At 27.9% G+C, this 25,406-nt stretch overlaps 2 protein-coding genes across 3 annotated transcripts in view; one reads left to right on the forward strand and one right to left on the reverse strand.

Annotated features, from left to right (window-relative positions):
* LOC100207576 (WD repeat and HMG-box DNA-binding protein 1) overlaps positions 1 to 10,938 on the forward strand; it is a 97,629-nt gene extending 86,691 nt beyond the window's left edge. The window contains exons 24-29 of one of the 2 annotated variants that reach the window (XM_065799106.1): positions 2,371 to 2,499; positions 2,573 to 2,817; positions 4,013 to 4,149; positions 4,266 to 4,361; positions 8,432 to 8,576; positions 10,331 to 10,938. In XM_065799106.1, the coding sequence (XP_065655178.1) occupies positions 2,371 to 2,499; positions 2,573 to 2,817; positions 4,013 to 4,149; positions 4,266 to 4,361; positions 8,432 to 8,576; positions 10,331 to 10,817 (1,239 nt within the window). In that variant the 3' untranslated portion in view covers positions 10,818 to 10,938. The remainder of the gene's footprint in view (positions 1 to 2,370; positions 2,500 to 2,572; positions 2,818 to 4,012; positions 4,150 to 4,265; positions 4,362 to 8,431; positions 8,577 to 10,330) is intronic. The other variant, XM_065799107.1, reaches the window with a different exon arrangement.
* A 3,406-nt stretch (positions 10,939 to 14,344) lies between these two features.
* Positions 14,345 to 14,935, reverse strand: LOC136081157 (uncharacterized). The gene has a single exon (XM_065798454.1). The coding sequence runs from the start codon at positions 14,933 to 14,935 to the stop codon at positions 14,345 to 14,347; it is 591 nt and encodes a 196-aa protein (XP_065654526.1).
* Positions 14,936 to 25,406: the final 10,471 nt, after the last annotated feature.

The raw sequence follows: 25,406 nt of genomic DNA on the forward strand, positions 1-25,406 counted from the left end.
AGATCGTTTACCAATTATACATGTTGCACAATGTTTTAACTTCTTTGTAATTGTTTTGCCACTCAGTAAAAGTTTTATGCAGCCAGTCAGCTATAATATTTTTAGAATGTAAAATGGACACTAAGATGGGGGGGGGGAGAATAATAAACAATGTACAGGTGCCAAGAGTAGGAAAAGGTGAGTAGTCTATTTCAAACTCTGATGGTTAAGGAATTTGGTGCATGGTTAAAGCAATTGTTCATCATTCTTTAAATAGGTTTTCTTAAAAACCGAGAGAACACATTCTTTAGTTGGTAATAAATATCACTAGCGTTGGTAGTAAGTATCTCTAGTTCTGTTTCAAAAGTAAGCACAAAGTTACAAAAAGTAAGCACCAGAAGTGTTCAACATGTTTAAAAAATGTATTAAAATGTGATAATGTTTGACAGAAGACTAGAAAAGTTGTAGGTTGTATGAGTCAGGAAAACTTTTTTTTTTAAAAAAAAGCACCTTCTCCTGATCTTCAAAATAATTTTTTTTTAAAAAAACCTAAAACTGTTCTAGCATTGATAAAATTTAAAACGACTATGTAAAAGTGTGTGTGTGTGTATATATATATATATATATATATATATATATATATATATATATATATATATATATATATATATATATATATATATATATATATATATATATATATATATATATATATATATATATATATATATATGTATATATATATGTATGTATATATATATATGTATATATATATGTATGTATATATATATATATGTATATATATATATATGTATGTATATATATATATGTATATATATATATATGCATATATATGTATATATATGCATATATATGTATATATATGCATATATATGTATATATATGCATATATATGTATATATATGCATATATATGTATATATATGCATATATATGTATATATATGCATATATATGTATATATATGCATATATATGTATATATATGCATATATATGTATATATATGCATATATATGTATATATATGCATATATATGTATATATATGCATATATATGTATATATATGCATATATATGTATATATATGCATATATATGTATATATATGCATATATATGTATATATATGCATATATATGTATATATATGCATATATATGTATATATATATATTGCTCTGTTGTTTTAAGAATATTGAGCACTCTATTTTGAAGAATGCATCTCAAATTATTTGTATATATATACATATATATCCTGAATATACATCGTATATATATTGTGTATATATATATCATTAATATGTTGTGTGTGTATTATCTGAATGTTTTTATTTTAAAAACAAAAGCAAAATAAAAGCATTCAGAATAGTTTTAAAAACTTTTATGGTTTCGGTTTGGGTATTATTTATAAGCAGCTATGCTGCAGTGATTAGAGTTAGGTAGGTAAGTGATCATCAGCTGGATCATAATCTTAAATTATTAGTTTTACCAGTATATATGGCTTGTTTATTACATGATAAACATTTAAGATAATAAATTATATTTTTACTGTTGCAAGTGATATGACTTTTTACTTTCCATATAGTACCGTTAGATGTTTTAAACCTATCTACAAATATATGTTAGTTATTATTTATATATATATATATATATAAATAATAACTATATTTATGCAAATATATGTTAGTTATTATTTATATATATATATATATATATATATATATATATATATATATATATATATATATATATATATATATATATATATATATATATATATATATATATATATATATATATACAAAAGAGAGAGATTTCATCTCTATTTTTTTAGTGCAAAACCTTTTTAACACGATAAAGTATGAAAAGATACTGAACTTTTTAATATAAAATAAAGTTTGCAATATTTCATAATTTTCTATAACAAGAAAGTGCAAACTTTACAACCTAGCAGCTAAAATGTGCAACCTCTGCCATAATGAAAAATTTTTAGTTTTATGTTACTTTAAAAACCACCTGCTCAAAAAAAAAGACAAAATATTATATAAGTGTAAGCATTTAAACAAATGTTTAATTTTGTTACAATAAAAACAACTTGCTCAATGAAAAAGAAAGAATATTATCAAAGTGCCAACACTCAAACAAATTTTTGTTTTTCGTTTGATACTAAAGACAAAGTGATCTTTTTTAATATGTCGTTTGATATTGGAGATTAAGTGATTGCATCTTTTTTAATATGTCAGAATACATTAGTATTAAATGTATTAAATATTGATTCCTGAAAGGCACACAAATTTAAGGTTTATTAAAATGTTGTTTTTCTTTATTTAAACATTATTATAAAGATTAGCACTGTTAAACAATTTATCTTTTTAGAGTGAATTATTGAAGACATCTCTAATTCTTTCAAATGTGGAATGGAACAATAAATTGTTAAATAATCCAGTTGGTGATTTTGAAAGTACAGAAAAGCAGCAAGTTGCATTGTTGATGCAGTTATTTGCGGTGTGTTTTTTTACTGATTTGTTTTTTAATTGATTATCTATTTTACTTTTCCTGTAAACATGAATCTTTTTAGTTGGCTTGTAAATCTGATAGAGATTTTAGAGCAGTTGAGATCTGTCAATTGATGCCAAATATAGAATCTATAGGGCTAGCTATTCAATATGCAACCAAGATGCGAAGAATGAATTTAGCACAAAAACTAGATGATCTAGCGCGTGCACGTGCTTCAAATAACAATGAAATTGAAGCTGAAGAAGAAAATTTTTTCAGTGATAATGATGGTCTAGAATTAGAAGAACTTGATGAAAATGATTCCAGGTATGTTAAGACTACCAATCTTTAATACTTATTTTGCATTTTTGTATTTAAATTTACTGATGTTTACCTATTAATATTTATTAATTATAAGAAAAATAAATGAAAGTATAATTGTATTAATTGTTCAATCAAATCTCTTTGAATGACAAAACTTTTTTTATTTTTTTAAATATTAAATCACATGTTCAGAAGTTTTCGTTCATTAAATAACGGGGTCAACAGTTTTTATTTGTTAAATTACTTGGTCAGCAGTTTTTAATAATTAAACAATATGGCCAGTTGTTTTTTAATTTTTCAAACAAATGTAAAAGCAATTAAAAACTTTCATGTATTTTTCTTCAATAAAAAACGTAAATGAAAAACTTTTTTTTTTTTTTTTTTTTTTTGTAATTTCTTTTTAGAATTCACATTTGATCTATTTTGTGAATCAAATGTGAGCATTATATACTCTCTGTATAATATTTTCAAGATTTTTTTTTCCAGGGCATTTGCATGAACTAAAAATATATAATGAAAAAAATAGTTAAGAGTTAATTCATAAATAAAGTAATGAAAGAAGTATCTCACAATTTACTAATAAAAGAATTATCTCACAATTTACTATCAAATACCATTTATATATATATATTTATATATATATATATATATATATATATATATATATATTGTTTTAGCTCTTTTGATCTATAATCATGTCCAAGTTATAGATGTTTTTAAATTTTATTTAAAACAATTACAAGCAAACCAACTGAGCCAACTGAAATCTTGAAGAAGTTCAAAAAGAAACTTTATAAAAGTTTTAAATTATGTAAAAACAAAAATACTCTCTCAGCCTTGGGCAGGTGAATACAATGAGATTTTAAAAAATGTGAACTTTAATTATAAAATAAACATCAGCTTTTAGTTTATATTTCCTTAATATAATTAATTATTAGTTAAAGCATTTTTTAACTCTGGTCATCATGATATTTGATTCATCATTGGACTTTAACCAGTGACAGATACAGAAATTTTTGGTGGGGGAAGGGGGGAGGTTCTGAAATATTTTTTATATTTTTGTACCACATTTGCGTCAATAAAAAAATAAAAAAAACCTCAATTTCTAAGATATTTTAGGACTTTCAAATTCTGATGGGGGAGGGGGAAATGCACACCCCTGGATTTGTTACTTACTTTAATCCCATATTTTTTATAGTACTGAATTAGTTGTTGAAAAACCTACACGGTTAGAGCAACAATCAAGTTATGAAAATGACCCCTGCCTCGATATACAAATATCAAATGAGCAAGAGTTGTCAAGAGATTCAAAAAAGATTTTGAAAAAAAATATAGGTATGATATAAATGATACAGTTTTGGAATTATTTTATTATTTTGGTTATTTTTGTTGTACTTATTTTAGTTTAAATAATGAAAATTAGTTTAAGAATATTCTTTAAATATAATTAGTAGGTGATGTTCGAGATAATCCATTTAAAGTTGATAAGTTGACAGGAACAGCAGTAAGAGGAACTCATCGATTTGAGTCAATTGAAAAAAACCCGAGTAAATATTAAAAATATTTTTTAAAGAATTTTTGGTTTTTTAAAGTTTATATAACTTGTCTTTGTTTTGTTTTGACTGTTTTTAATTAAAGTGATGGGGTGTGTTTATAATTGTAAGTGGTGGGGTGTGTTTATAATTAAACTGTTAGAGTATTTAAATTGCGTACATCTATGTTTCCATGAAAGTAAACATAAATGTAGTAGTAGTAGTAGTAAATGGGAGCTCTCACTCATTTTTACTCAATAATTTTCCTAATACATTTCCAAAATATCATGCCTAATGTTTTAAGGTACTGTTTGCAGGAAGTAGCTCCTTTTAATTATTCCAGGTCAGTTCAGGTTCAGGATCATCATGATCACACTGCTACTGTTATCATGTAACCCAGTACTAGTTCTCCTATGCTCTGCTGCCTTGTGGTGTTCTTTTTTTTTAGACAAAGGCTAGGGGAAACAAACTCTGACTTAAATATGCCCTATCTGGGGCACTTGGTTGAGTAAAGGCTAGAGGCAGTGTCTTGATAATAATATTCATCTTGGGCAGATGTTAACTGCATCTAACTAAAATTCCCCTGCTGTAGAGCTCTTGGTTGAGTAAAGGCTAGAGATGGTATCTCAATAAAAATACTCATTTTGGGCAGATGTTAACTGCATCCAGCTACTGTCTTGTAGGAGGCCTCCTTGGCAAAGACTTTAGGGGTAAGCAAAAAAATTCTACTAACTAGCCTCAAACCCCTTCTTCATCTATTAGTCATATGCTTGGCTTGGAGGTATACATATGCATCAATTCATCTATTTGTCATGAAATCAGGTTCAAAACCTTTGACTATTCTTTTAAGTGCTTCTACTTAGCACTTCTTCACTTTATCACCATTGTCTTTGTTCTTTATTATTCTCCTTTTTTTCAAGACTGCACTTTTTTAAATCTAATTTTCTGATCAAATTGACCAAGCACTCTCTCTTTACCCAATATTTTTTTGTTGGTGAATTTAATGCTCATCACACTGAATGGCTTGGCTCTAACCCCACTGACCCTGCTTGCACTAAAGCCTATATTTTCTGCATTTCTTAATCTCTTACTTAGATTTCTTAATCTCTCTTTTAGTTAACTTTGGGAGTTGTTTTCCTGACAACCCTAATTATGTACCCTCACTCCTTGGTTTGTCTTGTCTCTTATCCTAGCTATAACGCCTATTTTTTATTGCAAGAAATTGATGTAAAAAGTTATTATCTGATGCTAAGCTCCATTGCTAAAGTCATATCTCGATTGAACTCCTCTACGGCTTGTGGTCCAGACAACATTCCTGTCATAGTCTTACAAAATTGTTCTCCAGAATTCTCTTCAATTCTCTCTTAATTTTTTAAGTGCTCGACTGAGCACTTAAAAAATTAAGAGAGAATTGAAGAGAATATATATATATAGGAAAACAAGAGTTCTCTTCAATTATATATATATATATATATATATATATATATATATATATATATATATATATATATATATATAAAAATTGAAGAGAACTCTTGTTTTCCTGCCTGCTGGAAAATGGCATCTGTTGTTCCAATCTTGAAAAACTCTGGAGAACATTTTGAGCTCTCCAATTATCATCCGATCAGTCTGTTTTCTGTTTTTAGCAAGGTCTTTGAGTCTTTGATCAACTAATTTCTCATATCCCATCTTGAGTCAAATAACTTGCTGTCAGGCAATCAATATGGTTTTAGATCCTCTTGCTCTACTGCTGACTTGCTAACTGCTGTGACTCAAAAATTTTATTGTGTACTAGATGGAGGCAGAGAGGCTATGGCTATTTCTCTTGACATATCTAAAGCTTTTGACAAAGTTTTGCATGCTTGTCTTCTCCATATACTTACTTCATATGGTGTATCTGGAAAAGTTTTTGAAATTATCAAATCATTTCTTTTTAACCGATTTAATAAAATCATCCTTGTAGGCCAACTCCTCTTCATTTTCAGTAACTTTTGGGGTACCTCATGGTTCTACCCTTAAGCCTGTTTTGTTCATATCTACATTAATGATCTTCCAGACAACCTTACATCAAACTAGCTCTTTTTGCTAATGACTCAACTTTATACTCCTGTCTTGACAAAAAGTCTTCTCTATTTGATCGCTTAAAAACAGGCAGCCAATCTTGAGTCTGATCTCACTTCTGTAACAGATTGGGGCTCGCAGTGGCTTGTAAATTTTAACTTCAACAAAACTCAGTTATTTACTGCAAGCTACTATCACATATTTTGACATTCTTATATTAATAAATGGCAACCCTCTCACTGAGCCCTCTTCTTTACGTCTTCTTGAATTATCATTTACTACTGACCTTTTATGGAAACCATATATACAATCAATTGCTAAATTAGCATCCGCTAAGGTTGCTTCTCTTTATCATGCTCACCATTTTTTTACTCCTGATTCAATTTTCTACTTCTACAAATCTCTTATTCGTCCCTGCATGGAATTCTGTTGTCATATTCGGTTCTTCTAATGATGCTCTTTCTCCCCTAGACAAGGTACAAAAACGCATTGTAAGCATAGTTGGACACATCTGTTAATTCAAATTCATCTCAATCTCCCTCGGCTTTTTTGGGCTCCCAATACTGTTTTTTTATGCAATTAAGCTGGTTCAAAGATTTGAATAACTTAGCATCAGCTTCCTTTTTTTGCATCAATACAGCCATATATTTGTGCTGCTTAGCAATTTTATCATAACTTTCATCTAACAAATGATTTGCACTACTTCATTTCCTTCAGCCTGCTCAGAATGGGCTACTGGTAAATTATGTGCACAAATTCACTTAAGTAAGTAAACTTGTGGCATGTGTCTACCGCGTGCTATTGTAACCAAGTTTAACAGTATATATAAGCTTCTAAATTAGTTCTTATATCTTATAAAATATATCTTATAAAATGCACATTAAGTGATAAATGCGCAAATGCTCTATCTCAAGGTCTTTAACAAGGGTAAAAGATATTCAAAAAATGTGTATTCAGTTCATAAAACCAATTTTAGATGCAGCAACAATATATAGCAGTGATACTACTGAGGCTATCAGTTTGATTAAACCTTTCTTTTATGCTTTAAAAATTTAATTTCAATCATTAGATTGTAACCTTATGAAGAATTTTAAAAAGAAGTTACTTTCGCAGTTACATTTACAGTTTGATTCAGAAATATTTTAGACCGAAGGTTTAAAGACAATGCACAATGCCTCCTTGTATATTCTATAAAGGATTATAACATTAAAAACTTACCTAAATATCTATTGATCTTGTTTTTAATCAAGTTAAAAAAAAAGAATCTATAAAACAGACTTTTCTAACAATATTCAGTAAAAAGCTGCATCAAAAATTGCAACTTTGAGGAAATGGGTACTTATGGTTGCTTACAAACCATAGTTGGTGGTAATTGTCTGCCAGAATAATAAAAGATAATAGTAGTCATTGTAACTCAATGTACTATCTATACAGACAACAAGTTTTTTTCTGAACTTATTCTAATTTTTCTTAAATTTAAATTAAATAATTTTTCTTAAATTAAAACTTAAATAATACAAAAATAAATTCTTATTTTTGTATTATTTAAGTTATTTTAGTGTTTTATTTTTTGTTTACTTAAGTTATTTTAGTGGTTTGTAAATAGAGGTTGAGTATCTTTAAATAAGTTTCTTTCCTGAAGTATGTACATGAATTTTGTCAAGGGTGTAGGAAAAATAACGATAAAATGCAGTCAAATTTCTACAAAACGATAATGCAATATAAATTATTTTGTGGTGACAATAGCTGTTTATCATTTACACTAAATTACAAAAAAAAAATTCTCTATTAAAATACATAAGTGTATAAGTGATTGAGATTTAATTTAATATATAATATTTTTATTGTGTTTTTAATTTTGTGTATGATTAGAGAATTTTTGTAATTTTTTTCAGTTTTGATTCGCGAGTATATAAGTGATTGAGATTTGATTAAATATATATTATATATTATTATTTATATATATTATTACTTTTGTTATTATTATTATTTGTTATTTTACTTTAGAATGTTTATATTTTCAGAAAGTAAATCCGAAGAAGATGCTGTATTAAAAAAACAACCAAACAATAGCGGCCAGCGTAAAATAATTTTGCCATCCAAAACAAAGAAAGACCTTGCATCTAAAACTAAGGAAAACACAAAATCTGAGGAGTTTCCAAAAAAAAAGTAAGTGAAAATAATTTTATTTTTTATGAATTGCATTATTTATTTTTATATTTTTATATAAGTTTATTGAATTTTTTTTTTTTTTTATATATATTTTTTTTTTTGTAATTCACCTCCCAAGGCCAAAAAGGCCACTACAGATGAGGAGGCTACTTGTGGTTATAACCCTCTTCTAACTTTATAACTCCAAAACACGAAGCTTGACGAACAAGGCCGCTGCGTGGAGAAACAAGTTGAGCGCGGTACTACCAGGGAATCGAACTCGGAACCTCTCGCTTATGAAGCGAGCGTTCTACCACTACACCACTACCGCATATGATACCGCATATGAGCGTTCTACCACTGTGCCACTACCGCATATCAATCTCTGAAACTCTTTTGTTTATTTAGGGTTCTATTTTTTAATATTTAAAAGTTGTGGTATTATAATTCTCATCAAAATCAACTTACGAATTGCTGTTTTTTATTCAGTCGTTGATTTCATCATCAGTATTTTCTTTTCACATCTTTCTCAACGACCTTAATGATGTTTTAAAAAGTTTCTTTATTCTGTCCATATCTCTTCTATAACTGCATTATTGTCAACCGGTAAAATTTCTTCGTAGGTAAAGTCGCTTGGAGCAAAATCTTTATTACGTTGCTACGACTAATCGATTGAACTTTTTAATACATAGAAATAATCATTATTATTAATAATGATTCATATAAATTTATATAATTTTTTTTTTTTGTTACACCTTAATCATGTGTATTTCAGCGAAAAACTTAACTAAGACTTCTATTTTATATTGCAGAAACACACGCACACACACACACACACACACGCATACATCAGTGTGTATGCGTGTGTGTGTGTGCGTGTGTTTCTGCAATATAAAATAGAAGTCTTAGTTAGATTTTTCGCTCAAGGAACTTAAAGATACAATATTAATTAGCAAAATATCTTAAGTGAATGATTTGATACAAAATTGATAGAATTTAAGGAGAATTGAAAACCTGTCCGACTTATATAGGGTACAAGCAAGCATGGTTCTACTGTAATATAATTAAATAAAGTAATTAAATTTATTTATGTAAATATTTATTGTAAAGTTATTTTATTTTAAGAGTTTAAATAAACATTTTATGTAAAATATATATATATTTACCATATATTTATTTTATGTAAGACTTGAGCCAATAAATTGAGAGAAAAATCCTTTCTCTTTGTTTTGGGATGTTTTTTGTTTTTTTGCCCATCTATCTATATATACAGATTATAGATAGTCAAAAAAATATCCATATATTTATATATCTGTATCTAATAAAATTTCTTTTGTGAATGCGGTTTTAACAGTTTAAATTTTAAAATGTAGTTTTGTGTTTAAACTCAAAAATTTTAAAGGATTTCAAACAAAGCATTAAATTAATTAGTAATTTAAGTCTTTTTTACCTCGTGTTTTACAATTTACGAGTGAAAAAACCTGACATTTTATTTCTCCGAAATCCAATAGGACTTCTTTTATAAACATTCTTTTCTATGTATGGTGTTCAACTTTTATGATATGTAATTTTAGAAGGTTTTCCTTACAATGCTAGTAAATACTTCTACAACAGCTATCAACTTTAAAAGCACCTACATACTCACGCAAACTATAGCCTTGTTTTCTTTTATAAGAATTGTTCTCTAGTTTAGAACAAGAAAGTATTATATAAAAATTTTTAAATAAGAACTAAAATTAATTAGAATTTTTTCACTTGACTTTATCGTTTAGAATATCAGGCTTTCAGCGGTTTTTGGAGGAAAGACAAAACGGAAATCAAAATGACGAAGATGTTTTACAGTCTGCAATGATTGATTGGAAAAAACTCTCGGCTGACGAAAAGCAAAAATGGAATAACAGTTCTGCGCAGATAAAAATAGATGATCCTAAAATAAATGACAAAGAAAAAGAGATAAGAACCAATCAAATAAAAAATGATGGACAAGAAAAAGAGTTTAAAGGACAATCAAAAGAAATACTCGAATCTAAAAAATTAAACACAAAAGAAAACATAGAATCAAAAAAAAATTTAAAGCAGAACGGAATAGCTAGTAATAATCAACCTAAAAAAATAGTTGAAAAAACAGGTGGAAGACAAGTGAAAAAAACAGATGATAAAGTCAAAGCAAAGGCGTTGATGGAAACAAAAAATATTAAACCAAGTACCAGTAGCACAGCAACTCTTAAATCATTTGCATTTAAAAAGAATGATACTTGATTTTTCACTTTTCATCCACCTTAAAGCGATTGAAGCATTAAATATGCAAATATTTCTTTCAGGAAACATTTGTTAAGCTTTGAAATTTTTGCATTTATTTAAGGAAAAATTATTAATTATATATATATATATTTATTTAAAATCTTTTAAATAGAAGAATCGTTACGCGTTTCAAGTAGTTACAATTAAATTAACTAAGTTATATATAATATATAATATATATATATATATATATATATATATATATATATATATATATATATATATATATATATATATATATCTTAAACGTCGTAATAACATAAAATAAGTAATTATTTTTAAAAATAACATGATGTTTTTTATTCTTGACATGTTTCGTAAAATTTATTTACATTTTCAAAAGATTATTTTACAATAAAAAAAAATTCTGAAATAAATATTAAAAAATAGAAGTCTTTACAGAGAAATATCAACGGACAAAAATTATACATAATAAAACAATATATTTATTACAAAATAAATCGGTATATAACGAATCAAAATAACCAACTGTCAAAAAAAAAATAAACTGACAGTAAAATTAAATAGATAAGTTTATAGCATAATGTAAAGTTTGTTTATTGAGTGAAGGACTTTCCCATTCAATGTGGAGGACTTCTTTTATCTTTAAGTTGTGTTTGGTTGGGGCATTATCCTAAGTCTTAATAGAATCACAGTTAGCAAGATTTTTGCAATTAATAGATAAATTTAAGTGTTTAAATATATGAGATTGTTTATCACTTTTAAGGTGCTCATTTATTCTAGTCGCCAAATGTCTGGAAGTTTCTCCAATATAACTGGCATTACAGCCAGCACAAAAAAATTTATAAACAACATGAGATTTAAGCAGTTTAGGAAGTGACTCTTTTAAGCAAAAACAATCTTGTATTTCATTAGTAGTGAAAATTAATTTTATTAGAACATCCTTGCAATATTTCTAAACAATTCAATTGAAAATTTCATTTTAGTATAATTAGAGTATATTCCACTGTATGGAAGCTTAAAGTATCTTATATTTAAGCTATTAACAATGTTAGAAACAGATTGGTTTATTTTCTTATCATTATAGGATTTAATTTCAGAGTCAATAATTTTTTGTGGAAATTTATTATTCTTTAAAACTAATGATAGATTCTTAATATTTTTATCAAAACCAACCAAGGTATTCACTGTGCTCCCCTGTGACCCTCAGGGTAAATTTTGGTTTAGTCCAATTTTTTTTGGCTGCCCATTATTATTGGGTTTAAAAAAGGGTTTTTAAATTTTTTTTTAAATCTTAACTAACTGCTAAGCATAAAAACTATTAATTTACTTTATTAAAATCTGTAAAAATCATGACCAGGTCCCTTTAATTTGGTCTCAAAATTTTTACTAATGTAATAATATAATATGTATGCTATATTTATTTTAAAATTAAAGATAACAAAATAAAATTTTATTTTAAATTACTTTTTCCTAATTCTACAACACTATTCTTCAGCTACGTTGCATAGTCATCATGTTCTAACCGCCGTTTATACTTCTTCCATACTTGGTGGTAGTGGTGGTGTGCACTCTCTCCTGCTTGTTCAGCATACACACCCAAACCATATTTATTATGTTGGAGGAAAGGGTACAGATGGCAAATAAGTATATGAACTTTCCAGCTTACATTTAATTGATATTCAAAGCTATAATTCAGATGAACTTGAAGTTTTTGAAATGAATCTTTGAAATCTAAAATTGATTCAGACAAGAACTCTTCAACTTTCATCCCAAATCCTTTTATTTTTACAATTGAAAACTTGCTAGTACAACTAATAACTGGAAAATGCAATCTTATTTTTGGATCAATTGAGGCTGCACTCATTAGGTTAATCTCTAGATTATCCAAATTGTCTAAAAATCTTTGTACATTTTTACTATCTAATCTAATTTCATGGTAGCCTCGAAAAATGATATAATAAGTCTTTAACCATGACTCAAACCCAGGCCACAGAGAAAGTAAAATCTTTACAAACATTGAAATGATTCCAATAAAAAGGTGAAGCTTTGGGGTAATATCTTCAACCAATGTTTCTGGTGGATCATCAAGAATTCTTGAAGAAATACAGTTTTTGAATTTATTCATTTGCTTATATCTGCAACAATCAGCAACAAATTTTTGTAGTTAAAGTCTAAGGATCCAAACGTTCTTTTTTCACCACTTTCAGGTAAACATTCACCCTCACACCAGAGACATGCAAACTAACCACTGTGGCTACTAAGACCAAATAAAGAATTCCCGAATTTAAGATCAAATGCCACAAAGTATTCAACATCCTTTAGCCTCAGTGGATCTAGGAGTATGTTAAGGTTTCCATTGTGTTCAGAAACATCTTCCACCAAAGACAAAATTATAGATCTTTTTACACCAGCATCATCAAGCTTTGTTGAGCTTGAATGTTTTTCCAAAGGATTAAAAACACTTAAAATACATTTTAAAAGTCCATGTCCTGAATCTACTGAAATTCTAGCTATACTGGAGTAAGGATCTAAACCTCTCACTTTCATTATGTGAAGAATAAGATCTGATGTATTCGTAACAAACACTAGACTACGAGTTAACTTTTCATCTCCTGACATAAAAGTTTCAATTTTGAAATCTTAGAATTCCGACAAAGAACTATGTAACCCTTCCATTTGAAGCGTTATATTGGTATCAACCATATCTTAATTACTTTTCTATTTTATGTTTTCTCTCTTCATTTTATTTTTGAGGTGGCCTGAAAAAGTAAAAAAATCATTAAATTGTTTTTTAGAAAAATATTTGTTTTTAGAAAGTTTGAGATTAAACTTTAAGGAACTTCAAATATAAAAAACAAATTTAAGCACCTAAAGCTATTTGTTCACTACATAAATGTCCGAGTGCTTCTGAATGGCTAATAAGATTGTCAAGAGCTTGGCTTTTGCAGCATAAATGAGTTATTCCCTTTCCTTAAATTAAAAAATATGCGTAATAGGTACCATTACTTATTAGCCATTTAAAGTTCATAAACTTTTTTAATATTTGTTGTACTTAATAGTTTTATATTCTTTTATCTTTAATAAATAGTTCAATAGTTATTAGTAATTCAAGAAATAAACCTATCGGCTTAAATATATATATATATATATATATATATATATATATATATATATATATATATATATATATATATATATATATATATATATATATATATATATATATATATATATATATATATATATATATATATATATATATATTTAGGGGCTGTCCATAAACGACGTCACACATCTAGGGGAGGGAGGGGTCCAGTATTTTGTGACGATCTGTGACAAGGGGGGAGGGAAGGGGAGGGAGGGGAGGAGAAATGTGACGTCACGAAAGCAAAATTTTAAGTAATAAATTATTTTTTTTTAAATAAAAACATATATACAGAGGCTGCCTTTGAAATTTGGAGGCCCTGGGCAAGATCAAAATGTGAGTCCCCCCTGAAATGAAAAAAATTTTTTAATTATTTTTATGTCAATAAAATTCGCAATACTATAACTAAATTTGGAAAAGATTGTTCGTAGTGATTTTTTAAAATAAACATGATCAGTGCGTTAGGGAGCAATTTTCCTGGAACCATACTGGATATTGCTTTGACTTCATCAAATAATTGATTTGAAATCACATCTGAATGTCCATCTTCAGTTAAGGCAACCTCTAAATCCTTGCTATGTTTCTTAAGTGCTTCAGTATTTTGGGTGACTTCTGGAATTTTATATAAGAATCCAAAAAGCTCAGAAAGTTCTTTCAGTTGATTAAATTGACTTGTTAAAGATGATAGCACTTGATCTACCAGTACATTGAAAACCTCTACCACATACTGTGTTTCTGGATTTAAAATTGGTTCATCTGCAGATTCATAGGAAAAAAGAGTTTTTTTCTTTCGTGGACGAACTGTGTTTTCAGTTTCAAACTGAGGACTTACTTCTAATTCTACTGCAATTTCCATAGCAAAAAGTTTGGCATCCTTAATTCTTTTATCACGAAAGTCATTAAAATACTTGAGTAGTTGGTCAATTTTGGTTTGTGCTGTTGATAGATCATAGTCTGGAGACTGCATTTTTTTGCGGACCAAATTTACTTAAAATAATTTGTCATACCATACACTCAAGCTTACCATGAATGTAAATTTGGACATTTGCTTAGCAAGATTATTTGCCTGAAGTTTAGTAGATGTATCATATTCTGAACTGTTAGCGATTTCAACAAGAGCATCATAAACTTTGGAATATTCATATTTTAATGTCTTTAAGCTTTCCACTCGAAACTTCCATCGAGTATCAGACAGTGGCTTCAAAGTCAAAGTTTGCACTGATTTCATTAAAATGGTCCATCTGATATTAGAACCTGAGAAAAAGTTATAAACTTCTTGTACCAAACCAAAAAATGACACTACTTTTGAAGAAAATTTTGCAGGATTACATACCAATTCAAACTGTGGGCACTACATGGCACAAAAAACGCTATAGGGTTAATGTCTCTTTATTCTTTTTTGCACTCAAGAATGAATCCCTTTCATGTTTGCTTCATTATCATATGATTGACCTCAACAGTTTAATATATCTTGACCTGCTTCTGTCAAATGTTTCCGGAAAGTTTCATTTAAAACTTTACCGGTTGTCCTATTTATATCAGCAAATCCAATAAAATGCTCTTCAACTGTAAATAACTTGCAGTTGTAAAATCTAAGAACTAGGGTTAATTGTTCTTGGTGAGTTACGTCTGTAGTGCAATCCAATTAACTATTGAATAATATTTTGCATTCTGACAATTTAAAACTATAGATTCTTTATCTCTGAACCCAAAAGTTGAATAATTTGGTTTTGAATGTTTTTGCCAAGATAGTGATCACTTACTTCGTGTGATTTAATTTTTCTTCGATGCTCTTGAAGTATTGGATCAAATTCTGAAATCATTTCAATCAAGCCCAAAAAATTTCTATTGCCTTTAGAAAATAATTTATTAGTGTGTCCTTGGAATGCTAAATTGTGAGAGGCAAGAAATTTTATAACTGAAATTATTCTCTTCAAAATGTTTTGCAAATAATCCACTTCTAATTTGATTTTTTTTAAGTTGCATTCTTGACAGTCTCATTTTTCTTCATTCTTGCAGCCAAATCCATCCACTTTATAAAGCATTCCTTGTGGTTTACGGACTTCTCATTGTCCTTGAGATCTGATGTTATATGTTTCCAATCAGAATATCCATTTTCAGTTAATTTTGTGCTCTTTTTTCCGATAGAAAATATTTTGCAAGGAAAACAAAATATGCTGTTTGAATGCTTAGAATATACTAACCATTTTCTTTTATAGGTTTCCCCATTTGGAAAATGCCCTTTATAATACATCACAGAGAATTTTTGTCCATGGTCATCTTTTGGAAAATTTTTCCGCCTTCAGTTTTATAGGACCTTGTTGAACCAGAATTTCTCTAAATGAATTCATTAAGATTTTGGGCCAAAGAGCAGGATCCTCAATTCTGAAATCCAACAATTAAGGAAATTAGAATTAGATCTTTCATAAGAGAAGAAAGATTTATACAGAGTCTCGATTATCCGACTAATACGGGACCAAGGGGTGTCAGATAAGAGAAAAAATTGTCGGATTACAAGGATATGGAGAATGAAAAAAAATAAATTTATATGCATTAGTAGGTTACAGTTCTTAATGTGATTGTGCGTATTTATATTATTTAAATAACGCAAAACAAGGCAAAAATATGCAAAATATCAATAGAAACTATGAAAAGGAAAGGTAAATTAACAAATTAAAAAAAAAAAAAGGGAAAAAAAAATTCTTTTCGGATAACCGAGTGACGGATAATAGGAACTGTACTGTTTTTGTACAAAAATAATCTCCTACTTACTGTGATGTTGATGGAAACGTAATATTTTCTGCACTACGATTATTTTCTGAAACATAGAGGGATGTTGATCATCATTGGGTTGAGAGCCATAAATCCCATCATCATCTTTTTCAAGCTGTATTGGACCTGGATCGTCTTCTCCATGATGATGAAGTAGTGTATCTGGATTATCTTCAAGCGCAGGAAGATTGTCAAGATCATCTTTAGGTTGTGGATCTTTAAGATGAGGAGTCTCATCAGGATGAGGACGATGTGCAACTTTAGAAGTACCGATCTCTTGAGTATTTGCATCACTCAGTGGCTTAAGGTGACACAAAATTGAATTCTTTTGAGTGGCGCGGTATTTTCTTCCTCGAGTTTTCTTTTTCTCTTATTATGACCAGATTCAAACTTTCTCCCAGTGATGTATATATAAGTATGATGTATATAGAAGTATAATCCAGAAATTAATTACCTTAAAATTTTTTTCCGATAATTAATTTCCGGATTATGGATAAAAATAAAGTATACCAGCGTCTTTTTGATGGAAATTTTTTCAGTTCCTTTTCATATCCTACAGAGAGTAGAAAGGCTTGTCAAGAAGAACTCATTCAGAAGTGGAATGAAATGAAAACTGATAAAAATTTACAAATCAAAGCGGATCATTGGTTGCAAGAACTAAACACTCTTTCCTCAAACAAAAAAGGAACACTTCTAGCATTTTGGGCTAAACAAACATTATCTACTTGTAAACGCTCAACCACATATGTGCATAACAAAGTTGTTCCGTCTTCAAATTTTACTGTTTGATAGAGAAGGGGCCGATGTTCTTATTGATGAATTAGAACCAGGATCTAGTACTGGCCGCTCAGAAACATCAAGAATCGACAAAAGCAAGAGAATTGAAGAAAAGAAAATTTAACTCTTTACTTGAAGCCAACCCAAAATTACGCATACCTCTAAATGTAAGAGACAAGCATGGTAGGCCGAGAATTGAGCAAAATCAACCTTTACTACTTGAAACTATTGTAAATATTGCTGTGCATGGATCAACATCTCATGAAAAACGAAATAGTGATGTATATAGAAGTATCAAAACGTTAAACCAACTGGCTGAACAGTTGAAAATAGTTGGCTTCACAATCAGTAGAAGTGGGCTTTACCTTCGTCTCTTACCGAAGCGAAGTTCATCTCTTGAAGGAAAGCGTCATTTGTCAACGGTACCTGAAAAGTTAATTAGAGCATAGAATGATCAGCACGCTAAACACATCGACAGTTTATTTTGTACTACTACAATAAGGCACTTGGAAGAGTTAGCGTCCATGTTAGGAATGAATGAAGTGTGTTTTTTTGAGTCAAGATGACAAAGCTCGTGTTCCAATTGGGTTGACTGCTGCGAAAAAACAAAGTCCATTACTAATGCACGTCGAGTACAGAGTCAGCTTACCTGACCATGATTGGGTGGTGGCTACAGGACACAAATAAATTCCATCGGTGTGTGGTGGAATCTCAATTCAGTCTAATGGTCTTGGAAATCGAGAAGCAGTAGGATATTCCGGACCAACCTATATAGCAATAAGGTCAAGAAAACACTCAAAATCAACAGCATTTAGCCATGGACTTGATTTTCAAAGGTTGTTTACACTCTGGTAATGGTATCAAACAGGAGTTTGATACCATTACCAGAGGTGGTATTGATTGATTGGTCAAACCAATTTTAATTTTGACAGTTGATGGTGGCCCTGATGAGAACCCAAGATACCAAAAAGTTATTAAGGTTACAGTACATCACTTCATCCAGCATGGTTTTGATACTTTATTCCTTGCTACAAACGCTCCTGGAAGAAGTGCATTTAATAGAGTTGAAATAAAAAATGGCACCACTTAGTAAGGAACTTGCTGGGTTGATATTACCATATGACTACTATGGTAGCCATCTGAACGAGAGAGGTATTACAATTGATGTTGATTTAGAAAAGACAAACTTTAAATTTGCAGGTACCACTCTCGCTGAAATTTGGTTAAGCTTGTTTGTCGATAATTTTCCAACAGTGGCAAAGTACATTGAGCCTACGGAGTCTGAGTTACAAGAACAACTCTTTTTGTCAAGGGATCAGAAATGGTATGATAGTCACATATGAACAAGCCAATACCTTATGCAGATTATAAAATGTAATGACTATAAGTGCTGTTCGAAACCTAGAAGTTCTTATTTCAGTGTCATAAAAGACAGATTTTTTTCTTCTCTGTTGCCAGTTGTTTGAACAAGCGAAGGTCTTACAATTCCAGAACGAACAATAGACCCATCATGTCATCAATTTCCATCTCTGTTTGCAGCACAAAGTTTGAAAGTTAACGACATCCTTCCTCGTTCTTCGAATCTATAAAGGTCAATTTTATATGTCCATCAATGCAATATGTAAATAGTGATAGAATCTGCAAAAAATGTCACCAATACTTTGCATCAATAGTCATGCTGTGAGGTCATAGTTTAACACACATCAAGGAAATAACCGCTACATCCGTAAGAATTAGGCCTCGGACAGTCGTTGCTCGTCGTCAACAAGAACTAATGGTTGTATCAGCTAATGTGGAAAACGGTAAAAGTGTCGATTGGATGAATGAAATAAATCTTGATCTAAATGGAATGACTGTTCCTTAGGATAATGGTGTCCACGCCCTCCCAGTTTATTCAATGAAGGGACATTTTTATTCACCTTGGGAAAATAATTTTTGCTAACTTTTTATTTCAGAAATGTTTTACGTTTTTTTGTAAAAAAAACGTAAAACATTTCTGAAATAAAAAATTAGTTCTTTTTAATTTTTTTAAAAAATCTGTTCTTTTTAATTTTTGTCGATCAATCTTAATAAAAAATATTAAAAGTGGTAAATTTTGATTATTCTGTAATATAAGTGTGAAATTTATTACAAAATTAAAATATACTTCATACATTCAGAATGTAAAACTATAAAATTTTAATTTTTGGAAAATAAATACTTTTCTATTTTTACATCTTCTTAATATATATAGCAAAAATTATAGCTGCGATGCATTACTTATGTTTTACACTATTTTTAAAACATTCCTTAATTCTGTAACTAACACCTGTGATATTATAGCTATCCACTTCCCAATTTTTTGTGTTTCTGCCCTGTTTAAAGCATAAAGGTTTGTTGCACGTGATGAGCATATAACCTTTGGATTCAACATTCCTTCTCCACATCATACTCTCTCCATAGGTTTAGGTTTTGAATATTATTATATTCCATATATATTATATTCCATAAGGTTTTGAATATGTTTTTCAATACCAGGAGTGGTTTTTAAAACTTTGTCGGTCCGTTTACCATATACCTCCAAGCAGCATGCACATATTATGTTTAAACTTTCTGCCATTTTCCACAGAACTGCCTAAATTTTCTAAATACTATTTATTTTTTTATCTTCTAAAAAATTTTCTAAATCCTATTTACTGTAGGAAAAAAAACAAAAATTTAAACTAATACACAAAAACTTACCATATGGGTTATTAATAAATAATTTAATTAAAACATTATAAGGTGTTATTAAAATTCTATGTTGCTTTAACATACTTTTATATTTTTATATATACTCTTAAAACTTTATTTATTCTCCTCAGATATCATTATTTTCATATGATTGAGTGTAATGTGACAATGATCCATTTAAAATATTTAGTTAATGTAATCATTTATTTGTATATTTTTTCACTTAATGCAAAGCGTACCTGTGTATATATTATAAATATTTTGAAAGTATTAGAACAAAAAATCTTTCTCTATATCATACTCTCTCCAAATCATGTTTCGAATTTAATATGGATAATTTAAAGTGACTGTTTTCCAAAAATAAAAAAACCTCCAGCGCTAAATAATAATTTTTATTTCAGCCATTTCGGTATAAATGACACATTTGATGGTTCGTTTTCGGTAAATTATACCGTGGAAATAATACTTTTTATTTTATATTTCGATTGTTTGACAAAAAACTTGCATAAACGACGTCATTTTTAAAATGGATATTTTAATAAAGTAAATCAATATTTTTTTATGCTCAGCAGTTAGTTTAGATTTTAAAAAGAATTTAAAAACTCTTTTTTAAACCCAATAATAATAACCAGTCAAAAAAAATTGGACTAAATCAAAATTTACCCTGAGGGTCACAGGGGAGCACAGTGTATTATTAATTTTAAATGTAAGATCAATCAAACAACGAACAAGTCCAAATTTGTAGCAAGAGGGAATAAAACTAAAAAATTTTTGTAAAAGACCTGTATACGTTTTTTTGTGATTAACTGAAGTCGAAAACGAATTGAATTTTTTAATAAGTACATCTAAAAAGGCAATCTGGTTATCTTGTTCTTTTTCCATAGTAAATTTTAAATTTTTATGTTTGTTTGTTAACGTGTTTGAAAAATTCTTAAGCTTCATATTCAGAATAAAAGCAATTATTTAATCCACATACCGTTTATAAAAAAATAGTGCTGTAAAGGAGCAGTTATTGACCCATGTTTGTTTATAAATACGACGAAAATATTAGCTAAAATAGACGCTAAAGGAGAGCCTATTGTAACACCATCTGTTTGATTGTAATATTTATATTTTAAAAATAAAATTAACTCAAAACGTTTTTTTTTTTAAATAAAATTAACGTCAAAACTTAAAAATAAAATTAAAAAATTACTTCAAATATCCACATCCGTTCGCATTTTCTATTTGACGGAAATTATCAACAAAAAAAAAAGGTAACTCCATTCCAAAGAAAAATAAAAATGTTTTAAAATTTTATTACAAATTGAAGTTCCACGAAACGACATGCTTGATTTTCTAAAATTAGTTTCAAAAAATGGTTGACGAATTAAATTATTATTTCTTAAGTATTTATTTTTATCTTTTAAGTTATATAAATTATGGAAAGAAACTGGGTCGGAGTTAGTTTTACATTTTTACATAAAACAAAGAATATTAAAAACATTTAGCTGATATTATCAAGAACTTTCATTTCAAATAAGAGAGGCTTGACGTGAGTAAATCTATCTTTAAGATTTATTGAGCAACATACTTTTGTTGACGATAAAGTGGCCTAAGTAAATAAAATAACTTATAAAACACATAAAATTAATATATAAACATATAAATATATACATAAAATATATATATACACATAAAATCAAACGAGCAACATGCTTTTGTTGACGATAAGGAGGCCTAAGTTTGGATTTATTAGCTCTACACCAAGCAATATTTCCATAGTTTAAATGACAATGGATAAAGGAGTAATATAATTGAGTTAAATTACGTTTATATAAAACACTTTTAGCTTTATACTATATTAATTAAAACACTATTTCACTTCTAGTTGTACACAAGAATTCTATGTGATATTTCCAATTAAGTTTTTCATTGATATAATACCTATAAAGTTTGTATTAATTATACTTTTTATTAGAATTTTGTCAATAAAAAGTAATGGTAAATTGCAAGGCAGAAGTTTTTTTTAGAACCTGGACGAAAAAGTATCCAATTAGTTTTTTCAACATCAAGTGAAAGCTTGTTTATTTTAAACCATTCAAAATTTTTTGTTAATTCGATATTCATATTTTAAAATTAAAATAATGATGTAATATTGTTATCAGATAAAAAGAGGTTAGTGTCATCTGCAAACATAACAGCAATCAAGTTCGAAGATTTATGTAAATCGTTGATGTAAATAAGAAAGAGAAGGGGCCCAAGTAAAGAACCCTGGGGAACAATACAGGTTATTTTTAATAGATTGGATGGGTCAGTTAAATTACTATAAACAAATGTTTATGGCTGCTTAAATAGCTTTTAAGTAACAGTAAAACATTTTCTTTAATTCCATAACATTTAAATTTTTTTGGAGAATTTTGTGATCAGTTGTATCAAAAGCTTTTGATAAATCTATGAAAACTCCCAACGTGAATTGAGAATTTTCAAAAGGTTCAGAAGTATTGCGAATAATTTGGACTATTGCATCTTTTGTTGAGTTTTTTTTTTTTTGAATCAGTATTGATTAACATCTAGTATATTATTTAAAGAAGGGTGATTACGTATTTTATTTAACGTAATATAAATTACGTTATGTAAAATTCTCTCTATACTTTTAGAAAAAACAGACAAAACAGAAATTGGAAATATATATATATATATATTTTCATCTTTTATACGAGCAATTAGCAGGTTGTGATTGATTGTACCAAACGCTGCATCATCAATGTTTTACAAAATATCATTGGCTATATCTAGGAGTGCTGTTTCTGTTGAGTGATTAGTCCTAAAACCAGATTAAAAAGGATTGAAGTTTACAGTTGAAATTACAGTGGAAGAAGCCGAGTTAAAGAAAGCTTTTCAAGAATTTTGGATATTGTATTGAGATTTGATATGAGGTGCAAATCAGTGAGTTTAAATACTATTTGTCCTGATTTTTTGGAAATGATGTAATTTGAGCAACCTTAAATGAGACTGGGAAAATTCCAGATTTGAATGAGAGGTCAGCGAGGTAAGCTATAATTGAACTAATAAATTTTGAATATGTTTTAAGAATGTTTGTCGGAATAATATCGAGTGGCGATTTCTTAGATTTGAGAGTTTGGATTACATGCGAAACATCAGTGGAAGTGGCTGTACGAAATGTTGTAAAAATATTTACAGGGGGAAGATTGCTCCATAATGAAATCAGATTTTAGGAATGTAGCAAGTCTTTCTTGAATATTTTTTTTTATATATATACTTTCAAGTTTGCTTGCAAAATATTGACTTATGGCGTTGACTTATTGTAAATTGACTTGTTGTGTGACATTTTGCTTCTGGTATTGTGTGATGAGTTTTTGGATTAATTGAATAAAGTATTTCTTTATTAATACTCTTATTTTTTGATTTCCATGTGCTGAGTTAAGTTTTTCCTCATAATAATTACATCTGGATTGGGGAATAGCTTTAAATGCCTCTCGGCATGCACTTCGATATAGTTATTTATCTGATAAATTACCAGTTTTTCTATAACAACACTCCTGTTTACGACAAAGGTTTTCTTTAATCTTTGCATCAGAAGATAACCATATACTATTATGCTTGCTAAGTCTAAATAAATATTGTTACATTAGTGCTAAATTATCAAGAACGGTTGTTTCTTGTTCTTTTTATTATTGTTATTGCTATTTTGTTCAGCGTACTCATCTACATTTATTTTAAGTAATAAACAGCAAAACATCACTTGTATTTCTTCAATAAAACATGGTAAGCTTAATTTTTTTGTGGTCCGAAATGCCCTCGTCTGCTACTTGAATATTGTTGAGGGAAATGTCATAATGGCGGTTTGTTACTAGATCAAACTAGGTTGGCAATACCAGAACTTTAGCAAGTCTTGGATTGATAGTTATTGAGTGGTACCTTGGCAATTAAAGTCACCGCACAGAAGTATTTCTTCAGATAATGTTTGAAGTTCTTCTAAAAGATCAGAGAGTTCCAAAAAGAAAATGAGAGTCGGAATGATTGGATTTGATCGATAAATAGCAACAACATATTAAATAGTGTTTGCCTAATTTAATTTAGCAGATGCACGTTCATAGGACAGGCAAGTAGATGATAATGATAAGGGTTTGATATTTATTTATTTGTTTGATTATTAGCGAACATTTTGGATACCCAAGTTTAGTGTAGATAGTGCAGATGGCCCAGTAGATATTTTTTTATTTTTTCTATTTAATTTCTGCAGATTTAATTAGCTCACCCGATCGTATATCCCAAAAGATATATATATATATATATACATATATATGTATATATCTTTTATATATATATATATATATATCTTTTATATATATATATATATAATATATATATATATATATATATATATATATATATATATATATATATATATACATAAAGTATATATAATATATATATATATTATATATATACTTATATATATATATATATATATATACATATATATATATATATATATATATATATATATATATATATATATATATATATATATATATATATATATATATATATATGATATATATATATATTAATATATATATATATATATATATTAATATATATATATATTAATATATATATATATATATTAATGTATATATATATTAATATATATATATATATATCATATATATATATATATATATAAGTATATATATAATATATATATATATATGATATATATATATATTATATATATACTTTATATACATATATAATATATATATATATATATATATATATATATATATATATATATATACATACATATATATATATATATATATATATATATATATGTATATATATATATATATATATATATATATATATATATAAAGTATATATATATAATATATGTACTTCATATATATATATATATATATATATATATATATATATATATATATATATATATATATATATATATATATATATATATATATATATATATATATATGTATATGTATATATATATATATATATATATATATATATATATATAAAATTTTTGGTTTTGAGATGTTATTTTTTTATTGACAAAAAAAAAAAAAAATTAATAAACGTTGAAGGAAGGAAGGGGGGAAGTGGAGAGGGGGAAGGGGGTTATAATAAGCCTTGGGAGGGTGGTA

The sequence above is a fragment of the Hydra vulgaris genome, chromosome 06 (assembly GCF_038396675.1).
Source record: "Hydra vulgaris chromosome 06, alternate assembly HydraT2T_AEP".
Taxonomy (NCBI): Eukaryota; Metazoa; Cnidaria; class Hydrozoa; order Anthoathecata; family Hydridae; genus Hydra; species Hydra vulgaris.

Excerpts from the sequence above, each read along its gene's own strand:
- LOC136081157 (XM_065798454.1), bottom strand. The coding sequence starts at position 14,935 with ATGCAGTCTCCAGACTATGATCTATCAACAGCACAAACCAAAATTGAC.